At 41.2% G+C, this 14,757-nt stretch overlaps 1 protein-coding gene across 1 annotated transcript in view; it reads right to left on the bottom strand.

Annotated features, from left to right (window-relative positions):
* Nucleotides 1-14,757, bottom strand: part of maml3 (mastermind-like transcriptional coactivator 3) — a 194,806-nt gene that overhangs the window by 84,619 nt on the left and 95,430 nt on the right. The window contains exons 2-3 of the mRNA XM_057844041.1: nt 11,546-12,280; nt 10,112-11,035 (exon numbers count right to left, since the gene is read on the bottom strand). Of these exons, the coding sequence (XP_057700024.1) occupies nt 10,112-11,035; nt 11,546-12,280 (1,659 nt within the window). The remainder of the gene's footprint in view (nt 1-10,111; nt 11,036-11,545; nt 12,281-14,757) is intronic.

The raw sequence follows: 14,757 nt of genomic DNA, 5'->3' as shown, positions 1-14,757 counted from the left end.
AGCATGCAGATGGACTGCGGATTCAGCTGATTTTGAGGATTAATTTGTTTATTTTTCGCATCACGCCAGCCAAACAGCTGCAGAAAATTGTTGCTGCACCAGGGAGAGACGTGTGAGCCTTTTTGGGTTTCAAATGGTTCCCAATCACCGCGGATACTGGCCAAAACAAGCCCTACTACTGTGGGACCATTGGACTTACGAGGAAGTGAGTGAACATAATATTTTGTATTATGTCAAATACTGGGATCATGGCACACGTTTTAATACGGAGGGGGGCTTGCATTTTGAGGCTGATTGTCCACCGAGAATGCCACTCGGCCAACAACCAGCGGCTTGTTTGCACACCCCTATCTATACCCAGCTTATTGTCCTCTTCGTGTGCCCAGCGTTTGGTTAAATTTTCAACCCCATCAGTAATTGCACCTTAGTGTTAAAAATGGTCGCAAATACAGCGATTACAAAATAAACACTAAAAACCTTCTTTAAATAATGGACTATTATGTTTGATCATGGACAAACATGTAGAAAAGTTCTCCTCAGACACATCCTGCAATGTTAGCTGCACAACAACTGCACACCGCTCTCTCACTGTTTACGTCTTCGCAATGTAGTAAAGCATTATTTTATGCCATAATCGTGTTTGCCATGTGGTAGCTACGCGCTCCTCCGACGTCGGCCGGTTTGTCCGGCGGTATTCTCCAGCTGCATCCCCTGCGAGCTCTCCTGTCCGCAGCAAGGGAACGAGCTGTAACTTGCTCACCGCCAGGCAGGTTGCTGATTGGCGAAGACAATTGACAACCTCGCCGCCGTGTGACATGGTTCGGGCTAGTACTGTGTGATTTTTCGCTTCAAAAAGCAAAAACAAGACTTTGAGACGTCACTCGGTTCAGGTTAGCATGTCAGCTAGCTGGCACGCCTCTTGGTCTGTTTAAATTCTCCGAAGCCGGGGCAGGGAAATGACAAAAGCCGGACTAACAACGGTGGCATAAAATATCGTTCGGGAGGTGCGACAGTAAAGGCGAAGTCGACCGTTTTACCATTATGGAGTAATTTTGCCATGTCGTACTGAATAAATGCATTTTTATTAGAGGTGTGCATCGGCACTGCCCTCACGATTCGATTCGATTACGATTCGGAGGGCCACGATTCGATTCGATTCGATTCGATTAAGAGGGCCACGATTCGATTCGGTTCGATTCGGCAATGCATCACGATGCATTAAAGCCTGGGATGCATTAAAATGCTAAACAAAGCATATTTTTCGTGAATCATGAGGCAACACAAGCGGTCAGACATTAAACACCTTTTTATAGGCTCTTGTGTCATTCCTGGTTGTAGTCAAATGAAAATAGTAATATATATAAAAATAATAAAAAAAACATCACAGCATTTAATTAGTGCTTTGAATGAGACCAGGGCTTTCTTTCTTTTTCTTTCTTTCTTTTTTTTTTTTACACACACTAGCAGCCTTTCATTTTTTAAACACCGCATAAGTTTGGTCAAGTTTCCCACCAACCTCATAGAAGCCAAAATGTCTCCATATGCCTGCTTTCAATGTCTTTGGTGCGTCAATAATCTTTCGCGCTTCCTCTTTCTCCGCTTTAGCCATTGTTATTATGTCTTATCTCTGCTTTGAGTGCCACTGCGCAATTGCGCATGTCTGTGACGTTACTCCCGTGAGGAAGCCAATTTTAGTTCCTCATCCCCCCTGCATTGCTTGTACAATAGCTCCCTCTACAGGTAAACATGAGAATAATAATACAAATGGTGAAACCAAATCCATTGCATCACTGGAAGATTTTTGAACGGACTTATATATTTTAATATGTGCTGAATCGATTCGGCTTGTTGCCCGCATCGAATCGCATCGTCCATGGCCCGCATCGGGATGCATCGCCGCATCGATTATTGTTGACACCAGTAATTTTTATTATTTCATATTCCATTTAGCACAAGGCTGTTATTTGTCATGACCATACAATTTATTTAGCAATTGGGGAAAAATACTTCGATAAAAAGAATATCCTGTAAAAATATTGGCGAGACTGAAACTGACATTTTGCAGCTTTCTTTGTCGCATTTTCCTCGTTCTGAATAATTCCCACTCAATGGGCTGAATTCTAAATCAGATGAAACCATAACCCTGCTGACGTCATCATCCTGTTGGGGACGCTAGAGCCCTATAATGGTAGGCGTGGCTAAACGGTGGATGAAAAGAGTAATTTCTCGTCATATTTGCCAAATTGTTGTACTGTATATAGTCAAATCGTCACAAAATACAATTCTAATTAACATAATAATGCTATTTAGGACTTTTTTTTATCTTGTCATACGCACTTTAAACTAGCACCAAAAAACATTCAAACCCACATGTAAAGAATTATCACATGAATCCTAATTTTTCCAAACAAACCACATACCGATTCAATTACAGACAAGCTTAAATAGTCAAAAGGTCACTTGCCAGTATCATATTTTACATCACCTAGCCACTAATATTCTCACAGTCCAATTTGGTAGCTGATTTTAACTTAAAAGTTAACACATAGCGGTAATATATTTGCTATCGGCAAAAAGGAAATGAGCAATAAATACTTTGTTGCCTGTTGCATGTGGTCTGGCCATAAATTCTAATACGAAAATGAATTTTGCCAAACCTCTTTTATACCACCAGCAATTATTTCCTCTTGGCAATTTAGACTGGAAGAGGATTGTTAAATGTAAAACCAAATACAGTAAATCTTAATCTCCCCCTGGTGGCTAGTTTTAGTAAAAGTCATAACAGGGACTCAACTGATGTGTGTGCTTGTTGCATTGATGACATAAGATATTAAATGGTTGAGTATTATAAAATATTTGCAGTCAACTGAGGATATACCAAGCTCCTCTGAATACACAAGCACTTGCAGACATCTTCAGAATAGCATGCGTGTTGAGTGAAATCATTTGATCACTTGCAATTGAATTTGTGTTAGCCATTATAGTCCGTATGCAGTGAATGCTCCTTAAGATGCATGAAGAATACCTAATATTTCATATTCATGAAACTTCACTTTCAATTGCTCACTTGTTTTTCCCTTTGGAGCTGGTTGCTCCTTTTCATATTCACAATTTTCACTCAACAATAAATCTCTTGCTTCGTGCTTTATTCTCTACACATTGCTCTCTTCTTGTGCTTTTCTAGTTTCCAGCTCTCCTTTGCTCCATCAAATAAATCTCACAAACCCCGCCTCGCCACCCATCCAAATCCACGAAACACACAAACACACATGCGCAGATACTCACGCGGGTAAACACACAACCCTCTAGGCAACAGCCACAAAGGCCCCATATTAATAAATCTGCTGCTTTATTGGTGCTGAGTGTCTCTGGCAGGAGGGTTAAGGGGGTGGGGTGGGTGACAAGGAAAAGTAGGAGGAGGAGCAGGAGACAGAGAGATCAGCAGTGGGGTGACTGACTAAAGTCGAACTGTGAACATAACAGAAGAACGGTTTGTTAGAGAGATGTTAAAGCAGTAATGTGAAGTAATTTCATAACATGCCAAATATGGTCACAATTAAAGTAATTAAACATTGTCCAACAAATAAAGCATGAAAAAAATAATTTATATGTAGTAAAATTGACAAAATATTCGCGTTTCCGAAGTTCGAGCCTGAAAGGGGACGAGCCCGGAAGTGATACGTCACACCGGGAACAGTGATGGCAGCTCCATACATACGGCCGCCATACAAAGCCCTTCAAACAATGATTCAAACAGCGATATAAGCGATAGATCGAGCGCAAGGAAGGAGATCCAAGTTTTTGAAGAGTTGGAGGAAGAAGAAGAGCTTGGAATTTTATATTGGACCTAACATGTATTAGCCAGACGCTAATCAGGATGCAAACAATGTGCCTAGACTACCTGACATGGAATGGATACAAGACCCAGCAAGATTACAACATTGGTAAGATATAGGCTGTTATTATTTTCATGATTTGAAGATGCAGGCATTTGCACATAATTTTATGTTTTTGTCTATCTGATTACATTGTTAAAAAAAATAATAATTAGACTTCATGTTCATTTTGGCAGATCCGGCAGCTCTCGTGCATATAAAATAATAATATAAAACGTTGTGGGGAAAGAAGGAGATGAGTCGTTTATGGCTTTCTCCACTTTATTGTGGCAACAATAAGAAAACAAAATAATAGCGGACTGCCGCCACATACGACCGCAAAGTTTTGCTTCTCGCTCATCTCCTCCTCGCCTCCTACTACTCCAGCGTCTCTTAAACGGATCGTGCATAGTGTCTTGTTATGAGCTTTTTGTTTACAAATGTATCGAACACACGACGTGCTGACAACTTTGTTTCTTTATTAACACATGGAGCTAACAGTACAACACGGCTCGGGGCTCTCGGGAGGAAGTCGCGTCTAATGACGTGAGGAAATGTAGTTTTTTCACACAAGCGAACAGATTACAAAGCACCACTTCAGTGTTGTCCCGAGACTACATTTCCCATGATTCACTGCGTGACCTGCGCGCTCGCTGATTCGCTGCCAGACATTAAAAGCAACACACATGTTGTCACCTGTCAGCGGCTCTTGTACGTAAAACACAAACTAGAAGGCTATCAAGCGATCAACGTGAAAGAACGCCGAACCGTACAAATGCAATGCAATGCTTGAAGCATGAAGGTGGAAATACATAATACAAATACAAATAAATGTGCACAAACTCACCGGTGGTGTGTGTCTCTTACTGCAACGTGACCGTGAATTACCATGACGCCGACCCACTTATATGCACATCCACACCCCTATGCTCATGTCATGCTATGTGGTTTACAAATAGCCATTTTTCGCAATGTAGTACCCATGAGTTCCCGAACGCGAGAAAAAGAGCTGGACTACGCAGACAATGAGTAAAGTTCGTCAGTGCTCAGAGGGCTAATTTTGCAGACCCAGCCTCCGGCACGGTTTTGTGTAGTGTGCATTTTACACCTGAAAGCTATACGAACTATGGACAAATGAAATCAGGTTTTGCTAAGAAATTGCTGCTGAAAGCAGATGCGGTGCCCACCTACACGCGCAGCCACCTAAATGTCCCAAGATAACAAGAAAGAGGACGATGAATGGCTCTGATGAGACCACCCCACCACCCCAGACAAAGCAAAGGAGGGAAACGGCCAGAGTGAGTACTCTTTTATAATAAAAAAACATATCACGCATTGGATATAGGACTGGACACATGTATAAATTATCGCTCGTAAAATATATAGAACAAATCCTCTAATCCCATTCATATTTCTGTCTGTTGGCAGAGCGAAAACCGATGATAGCACATTAAATGATAATTATTCTAAACATGACTTTATTTTGCGGTCACGGTGTATCAGCTTCACAAAAAGAAATGCAAAACAAACCATTCGGTGTTTCTGTTGCCGCCGGTGTTTCATCAGTGTGATTGCTCCCCTCAATGATCCTTTCATTAGGCTGCATTGGATTTCGTTTGGGCTCAAATTGATAACCCAAAACACCAAAGAAAGGATCATAACTCTCCTCGTCACCATTAGAAGAATGTTCGTTACATCGGATTCGTCGCTGCAACTAGAAACAAAATTGTCCGCCATCATCGCCGCCATTCAGTACTAATCACTGAGCCGGTTGTTTCCTTATAGTGACGTCACGCACACAATATGGTAGATTTCCGGCATCTTGGGGGCGGGTCGTTTTAGCTTGACAATCGACCTAATTTCTATCATTTTCTTGGTGTTGCGATGTGTGTAATTACACGAAGTGGCATGATATGACATCAAAAGGCATACGTTGATGGATAAATGATGGAATATTAGCATTTCCCCAGGTGTTGTCATACCCTTTAAGAAGGAAAGCGTTTCTAGAACAGCATACACAGCAAGAGTAGACATATGCCGATTACTGTTTTCAAGGTATACCAGGGTTTTAAAACATCAAGGTTTCAAAACCGTCCCTAAGGTATTTTTTTATAACCCAAAAATGCATGGCGAAATCCCTCCCTTGGAGCTGCAAGGTTCAACCCTCCCCCACCAGTTGTTGCTCAGTGTCTGTGAGTCAGCTGTGTTGCACGATGGCTGGAGGAGGTCAAACTCCTGAACTTTTTCCCACATCGAAGAAAATGAAATCACTGGTATGGGAATACTTCGGCTACAGAAAAGTTACAGACGGCAGCAGCTTAGAGGAGGAAGGCCAACTGACACATAAAACATGTTTGCGGAGGGCGCTGCCGAGGTGGCAATACCTCCAATATGATTTCACATTTATACAAAATTGAAGGTTAGTAAACACTGTCATTAACGTTTCCCTCTAGCTACGAGCGTGTTTAGTGTGTCTAGCGGTGGTAAAACGTGTTTTTTTCTCTAAGGCAACTGTCTGTGTTGAGAAAGCGAGTGTGTGTATAATGTAAACATGATACAAGTCATACACACGTGCTTTTTGTGGAAAATAATTCAATTATTTTTGTTCTGATGGTAATAATGTTGAGCTGTGGCTGTGGGTTTAGGCTCATGGAGAGGACTGCATTTATTTTAATTCTATTTGGAATAATTTTATTTATTTTTTTAACTTAACGTTATACCTATGTTCCAATTTGCTAATATATAAAAATCCTGTTCAATGGAAAAAAAGTTTTTATTTAAACCCAGATATGTCAGAGTAACACATTTTAGAGCTGTAATTGCAATACCGTGATATTTTGGCTTAAGGTTATCATACCTTCAGAATCTCATACTGGCACATGCTTAAGCAAGACTGGTTTTTATGCTAGTCATACAACAGCGGCTCTTAGCTATTAGCATTAAACACACTTGGGGTGTGACAATATATCGAAAAGATGACGTATGGTGATACTTAGCCAAAAAGTAGCCTAAAAGGTCATCATTATGTTCCCACCAAGAATCAATAAATCAGTTTAAAAAGGTATCATTGTTTAAAAAACAAATGGCACCAACACATTGCTACCAAAATCTTCCATTAGAAAAACCGCTACGTTACATTCAATGCATTTTCACTAGATTGGACATCTAGCACCGTCAATGGTACTGAAACCAGAGCATTCAAAGTCTTTTGTGTGCATTTACAGGTCACTTCCTGTTCATTTTGAGCCACTTCCTATTCATTTGGGGACACACTTGAGTCTTGAGTTTTGATTTTGGGTTACTGAAAAGGAAGTGACCCGTAAATGCCCCAAAATAAACAGAAAGAGACCCGTAAATACCCCAAGACGAAAAAGAGGTGACCAAAAATCAACAGGAAATGACGTGAAATGCCCTAAAATGAACTCTTTGCCTGGCATTGGCTGCCACTGACAGCCGTAGATGTCCGATCCGTTCAAATTGATTGGCCATCTACTAGTGATGAACTAATTCCAATTCACAGCAGAACGATGAAAATAGCCTGTTTTTCTGTTTATTAGTTGTAACGTAGATAATGGTCAGTGTTGGGCACGTTACTTTAAAAAAGTAATTAGTTATAGTTACTCACTAATTCCTCCAAAAAGTAACTGAGTTAGTAACTGAATGACTCCATACAAAAAGTAACTAGTTACCAGGGAAAGTACTTATTTCCGTTACTTTAAAAAGAAGTTGTTGTATGTCAAAGAATTTGAAATTTTCTGAGCAGTATTTGAGTCAGTTGAATAGAGAAGAACAGACAGATAGTTGTTCTATAGAACCTTGTAATATTTATTGCACCTCACCAGCAACAGATTTATCCTACACTTGAAGTGCAACAAAAATAAACAACAAAACAATATAAGAAAATAACAATCAGCAGTAAACAATATAAAGTGAGTTTAATCAATTAAATCTAACACTCACAACCTGAGACAACTGGTCAAGTAGACATAGCCTACTGTACTTCAAGTATTTTGACTTGAAATAGTGTTTATATCTTTACCTCGTAAAGGACAAATTTTCCTCTGAATGCTCTGCCATCATATCTCTCCGCATCTGTTTTGCGTGTGTATGTTTGTCGCACGCGCTGTTCCGGTTTGTGTGTGAAAACACCGGCTCTAATTGGCTTACCACGACACATGACACTAACCCTCAGCCAATCATAATCACTTCCATCACATCTATCCAGGTGGTGCATTCAGGTAGCAACGTCCCCCTACTCCTCCCGTCACCCTCAAAGCGTCTGCCGTCCTCAAGATGGAAGCAGCATTCTTGCTGGCTGACCGTGGGGGATGGGAACAAGGCTAGCATACAGGTGTAGCAAACACAGAAACATTAGCAAGCTTTGGAAAGCATTGTCTAATTGAATGAGCAGGGACAGACAGCCTGGAGTCATAAGAAGTACATGCTGTAATATTCTGATACAGAATGATCCGAGGCACCCTAAAGTGCACACGGCGCCAATATTGTTTTGCTCACATGATGCGGGAGTGAGTTACAGACATGGCCTGCCGAGAGCGGTACGTTTGTGTTAATGTTGAAGTTATATGTGCTATTAAAGAAACAGAGCGGCAGCACGTCCTGTGTGGTATATCTTTGCTAAGAAAAAGCACAAAACAAAACACGTGCGCTATTCTCGAACCTGAACGCACCCCAAGTCTTGGATGACAAATAAACAGAGCAGAGTAGACTCGCCGCAGCTAGTAGTTTCTTCAATTTATTCAGAGTAACTAACGCGCCGCTTTTGACCGTCAGTAACGGTAACGCCGTTATGTAACGCCGTTATTTATAACGGTGTTATTCCCAACACTTATAATGGTAGAATGATTTCCTGACCAATGTAACGATAATTGTTGTATTTCCATATTGTGAGATCATCGTTATCGTAAAACGTATCGTATCGTGAGGTACCCAGAGGTTCCCACTCCTAGAACACACCATGAAAAGAATCACTTGAACTTTCAACTTGTATGGGTGTTTAAGAAGGTAGGTCTCCCCACAGTTCCTTAACATCTCTTCTCCAAAAGATTATTCAAGACTCCTGACATCTGGCTGAACTACTGAAGCATTCTGAATACGGTCATGTTGGTCACCAGGCCCTGGAAACCAACTGCCTGAGGTGGGCTTGCGGTAATGACATTGGCAAGCTCGGTTTAGTAGTCCAATCTCAGACATCACTCAGCTGTGACAGATTGGGGATATGAGCTAAGGAGCAGTTTGACTTGGTGTATGTGTGTGAATGCATGCATTTGTGTGTCTGGGGGGAGGAGACCAGAGGGCTATCAGTGGTGGTCGTGTTGCAGAGGGATCAATCCATTCTAAACCGGTCGTTTTCCCATTCCCCACCCAAGGTGCATTGCTGGAGCAACTATCTCCATTTTACCTTCTCTGGCTTAACTAACTTAAAAAACAAACAAACAAACAAACAAAAAAAAAAACACTTTAAAACAGTGCTAACCCGGTCTGTTTTAATAACCTTTTCTCGAGAGAATCATCTGTGTTTGTCAAGAAAAGGCTGTTCATATAAAGGTTTTGGCAATACACATATAGTAACGCGACATTCGGTTTCCAATATATTACATAAATATATTTTAGAGAAATACAGTACTTTACAATTATCCATTTATTTTCTTGGTCAATTTCTCTCACAGACGTCACAGGCCAAGGTCACATACGTGTGATTCTTGTTTGAAGCAACTACAATCAATAAAATCTTCCAATTTTTGTTAAACTGATTTTCAAATACTTGATTAAAAAATATATATGGCTTTTGATAGCTAGCTAGCTATAATTCTTATAATTTTGAATTAAATTTAAAAATTATTACCAGTAATTAATTTTAAAATTTTTAATTCAAAACGACTGAAAACAAATATTGTTTACAGGTGTTTATTGATCTGTAAACATAAAGAAAAAACATTTAACAGGCATTGCCCTAACTATGTGAAAATACATATTGCATTTTGCAATATGCATTGCATATCATATTGCAATACGCTTCAAGCTACCGTACTCAGCATTGATGGGCACTAGTAGAACTACAAATAACTTCGGGGTTATTTGTTGTCATTCCAGTGTCAAACGAAAGAAGGAAATGGTCCATATTAGACTCCTATCTGCTGAGAAGACTCGAGCACTACTTCATTGTCAACCACTCTCCACCAATGATCAGGAATAGTATTACACAATTAATAACTTACCTGTCCATGAGGCTGCATGTTGCTGTAGGGAATGTTCTGGTTCAACACTTTCTGCTTCATCAGCAGCATTCTTTTCTGCTCCTCACTCAGATGGGCTGTTTGACCAGGGATTGGCCCCTGGGTTTGCCCTGGCCCAGCCCCCTGGCCTCCACCTGCCATGTAAGGAGGCATCATGGGGTTCTTAACCTGGCTGTTCCCTCCCATGGGTGGGGTCATCCGGTGATCTCCACTACCGCTAAAGTGACTCAGCGGCTTAGTGTTATTATATGACAAAATGGCTGCCGTTTGCTGCTGCTGCTGTTGTTGTTGTTTGGTCAGGGTGTTCGGCCCGATACTGTTTTGCTGTTGCTGGGCCATCAAGCTCATGTGATTGTGCGGGAGGTAGTTGTTCATAGGGGCTTTGGGCCCGTTGTTGGGGGTTATCCCAGCCACTAGAGGGGTTTGAGTTGTGTTAAAGGCTTGCGGTGGGTACATCATGGGGCTGTTGGGTTTATCTTGGTTAAAGGGACCAGCATTGTAAGGACTGGTCGGAGGGCCTGCTGGCGACCAGTTGGCTGTTTGTTGCTGCTGTTGCTTCTGCTGCAACAGTTTAGCACGTTGCTGGGCAGCCATTGCTTTTAGTTGCTCTGCATGGGAAAGTTCAGGTGTGACTGGTCCTACTGGTTGACCTGGGGCAACCCCAGGTCCCGCTTGTCCAGTGCCAGCTTGACTAACACCTGGGCCTGGATTCATCATGTATCCATTGCCAGCCCGTGAAACTGCTTGCGTCTGAGCCTGGGTCGGGGTCTGAGGAGAGCGAGCTACACAGTTGTGTAATGGGGACCCTGATGCCACAGCAACAGCAGGGGACTGCTGCAAAGGTTGTTGAGGAGGTGTTCCATTGGCAGTGGTCGCAAACTGTGGGCCTGATGATGATGGTCTAACCTGAGAAGAGTCCACACAGGAAAATAACTCGTATATGTTTATGTAATCAACAATGAACATGTTGATTTTCATTCAAAAAAGCAGTTACCATTTTTAGAAAAAGTATTAGTCAGCTCTCTTGGATTTTTAATCGATTTTCCAAAAAACAAGATATAACAATTTATATTTACTGTCAGTTACTTACTCCATCATGTATAAGTCATGGTTGTAATGCAACAGCTGTGGCTAAGATCAGTGTATTTTAAGGGGATGGGCGGGCAGTGACATGAGGCTACATTTAATCATGCTATCAGCTTGACAACTGCAAACTCATACAGTGGCCTCGACTTATAAACTGGGGCCACCAGAAGTAACAGGATTACTTCACAATAAGGAATTAGTTGACGTGAAGTGAAAAAAAACCCAGGTTGCACTAAATTATTTATATGAGTCAGAGCAAATTTGTTTGGTTTTTTTGTTGTTGTTAAATTGGTCTATTTTTTCCGTACAATAACACTTTGTGCTACTGACCTGTGGTGAACCCGTGGGCACCTGTGGACCACTCTGCGACGGTTGAGCGGAGGGAGGAAGGGATGTTGGTGGCACGGCGCCCCCTACAGGTGCTGTCGTATTTCCAACTGTTTCTTGTGGGCCTGGAGTCTGATTGTTTGATGGCCTACCAAAGTCGGGCTCCTTTTTGTCTTCGAAGTCCTCATTGAAAAGGTCGTGCATATCATCCTCTGGCACAGTGTTGGCCAACTCATCAATTAGCTCCTGCCACTCTTGATCATTGAGGTTGATATCGGAGAAGAGCTTGTTCTGATTGGACAAAGACTGGGGATCCGAGGACTCGATTCCAGCTCCATCGTCTAGCGGCTCCTGTTTCAGATCTTTAAGGAGGCTAAAGCTGTCCTCCAGGTCCAGTGAGCCATTCATTTTCATGTCTGAAAAATGACTGCCACCATTCTTCCCCAGCTCATCTGCTGACCGCCCTACATGTTTACCGTTGCTGCTTGTGCCGTTTCCGGTAGAAGTGTTTGGACCGCTGAGTAGAGGCTTAATGTCTATTTGGTGGTGCAATGGAGAGATGGGTGGAAGGTTGCTGTTATTGTTGTTAGGAAGACCAGTTAGTGAGTCTAAACCACCAGCCTCCTTCCGTAATCGTTTGCTTGTCGGTGAGTAGCTGCCTCCATCACAGATGCCATTCTGGTCTCCATTGAGAGGCGACCTTGTGCTGTCCAGTTTCCTTTTTACAGTCTCCTGAAGCTGAAAAAAAGAATAAAAAGTGTTAAGATGAAACAACGATTCACACCTAAAAAAAGTTAACTTTCTCTTTAATCTGAAAAATCATATTTCTTGGCGCGGGTACCGAGAAAAATTCCACGAAAACTAAGGGGAGCATGCAAATACAGAAACACACCATAAAGAGATGTTCGAACAGAGATTCATAGTCCTGATTGTGAGGCAGATGTTCGCACCAATTCTACTCCCTGCTGCCATTCACACATCTAAAGCTGAGTACATTTTCTGTACAATACCCCTTACGTACAAGAGCTACCCATATTTAGCATTTATGAAGGTATCACTCGCACTTAATTCTTCCTTATTCATCAAGAGAGAGCTTGTGTTTAAAGAGGCAGTATAGAGTGCTATGTGGGTCTTTTACCCTGAGTCAGCCTTATTATTCTCATGGCCTTCAAACACACAATGGGGATTGATACCAAAAACTACCAGGTATGTGAGGCCTGATCTCCTCATTGTGTCGCAATTAGGCGAAACACTCAGGCAAACACATCTGCAAGTGGACAGCCCAAGTGTGTGTGAAATCTTTACCCAATGTCTTTAAATAATTTAAGTCTGCACCATGCAAGCATTGAGTATGTGAGCAAATAAGGTTGCTTGACTTTGTGAACCAACTATGTGCTAGGGGTGTGTTGCAAGATTCTTAAATGCCTGTGATTGATTTTGATAATAACAGACTTGATTTTCACAGACCACCTATAAAAATTCCCATAATTATTTCGTTGGTGTGAGTGAAGGGACCCACCCACACAGAAAAATGCTCAAAAGCATGTGCAGTGTTTCTGCATATGCAGCCATCTATAAAGAAAAAATGAACACAGGCTCAGGTTAGTACTTTTTAATCCAAATGCTATTGCCAGCACAAATTTGACAGGTTGACGGAAAACAATAACATGCCAATTCAAGGAGAGGAAAGAAGAAAGGCATGTGACTATCAGGATGCTCTTTGGACCAGGCCAGTTTGGTTGAACCAGGATACTCTACAGCTACACCTCCAGGAAGGGGTACACTTTTGATCTTGTCTTGGTTGCTTCTCCCAAAATTTGTGATTCCACACTGCACCTGCCCACCCATATTAAAAGACTGAACAAAAACATCACAAAACATTCATACAAATGTTAATTTGGAACCTTTCCATTGGCATTCATGGATAGAATAAAGTATTTTATCATAGTTTTAATTATACAGGAGGTGACTGGGTAGTTAGCATGTCTGTCTCACAGTTCTGAGATCAAAGGTTTAATCCCTAACTATGGCCTTCTTGTGTGGAGTTTGCATGTTCACACAAACAAAAATTCCATTCAGTTTCACTGGTTTTTCTTTTATTTTCACATATTTTGACAGCCATTCCAACTTAAAGGAACCGCATTTCTTTTTCACTTTGGCTTGATGAGTGTAGTATCACTGCCAGTTCCTTTCGCCATGATAAGGGGTTAGCATTTGCATCTCTTAAGTCCGCTGCACTGTTGGTAGCTAGCTAACTTGCAAGATGCGTATGGGCAGGGCACATATGCACATTATCAATGCTATGATTGGCTTTGCAGCAAAATTAAGTGAACTGTATCGTATGATTGGCTAGACAACTGTTGCTCATTGATATACTGCAAAATGGTACAGAAAACAAGTTTGTTGGTGTAAGTAACTAGATTATATCAGTTCTAAAATTAGATATTAATTAATGCTAGAGATGGGAATCTTTGGGCACCTAACAATTCGATTACGATTACGATTCAGAGGCTCCGATTCGATGATAAATCGATTATTGATTTTACAACCCATCTCCCCCCCAGTGCGCTTTTAATGTGTTGTACATTACTTACAAAATTGTTCAAAAATCCTCTCAGGCTACACCAAATGAATTTCATGTTCAAGTTAACACTTAAAATCAATAAATAAAATACTTTAATACTAATTTTGTATCAGCAGCTACATTCAATTAATTTAATGATGTGAATCAACCGTTAAAGTTGTTAAAATTGCTATCGTTATTCCACAATTTCCCTTCCGTCTACTTCCAACATGTCAAAGTTTTAAAACTGTTTCTTCATTGCAAAGATTGACAATGGAATGTTGCTTCAGTAAATCAGTACAGGAGTCAATAGAGGTGGGAATCTTGGGGCACCGAACGATTCGATCAGTGACGTGCGGTGAGGTTCATGGTTGGTGAGGCACTGACTCTAGTGTCAGATTTCCAAATATATAAACCAAAAACGGTAGCTTATTCAATTGGCTACTGGTTATTTCATATCTCATCAGCATTCTTCACAAAACACGCACACACGGTACATATTATCGATACGTAAAAGTAAGAAAATAACATGCATTTGCCCCACACCCTCAATGTGTTGGTCGTCGCAATTCTATAATTCATGCAACATAAATGAGAGTAAAGAGTGGTGTACAAAGCCACAGAATTCAATTCTGACATTTAATGAAATATT

Source organism: Corythoichthys intestinalis, chromosome 8 (assembly GCF_030265065.1).
Source record: "Corythoichthys intestinalis isolate RoL2023-P3 chromosome 8, ASM3026506v1, whole genome shotgun sequence".
In the NCBI taxonomy this organism is placed as follows: domain Eukaryota; kingdom Metazoa; phylum Chordata; class Actinopteri; order Syngnathiformes; family Syngnathidae; genus Corythoichthys; species Corythoichthys intestinalis.
The sequence above is the reverse complement of the archived record's forward strand: the minus strand, read 5'-3'. Positions and strand labels throughout refer to the sequence as shown.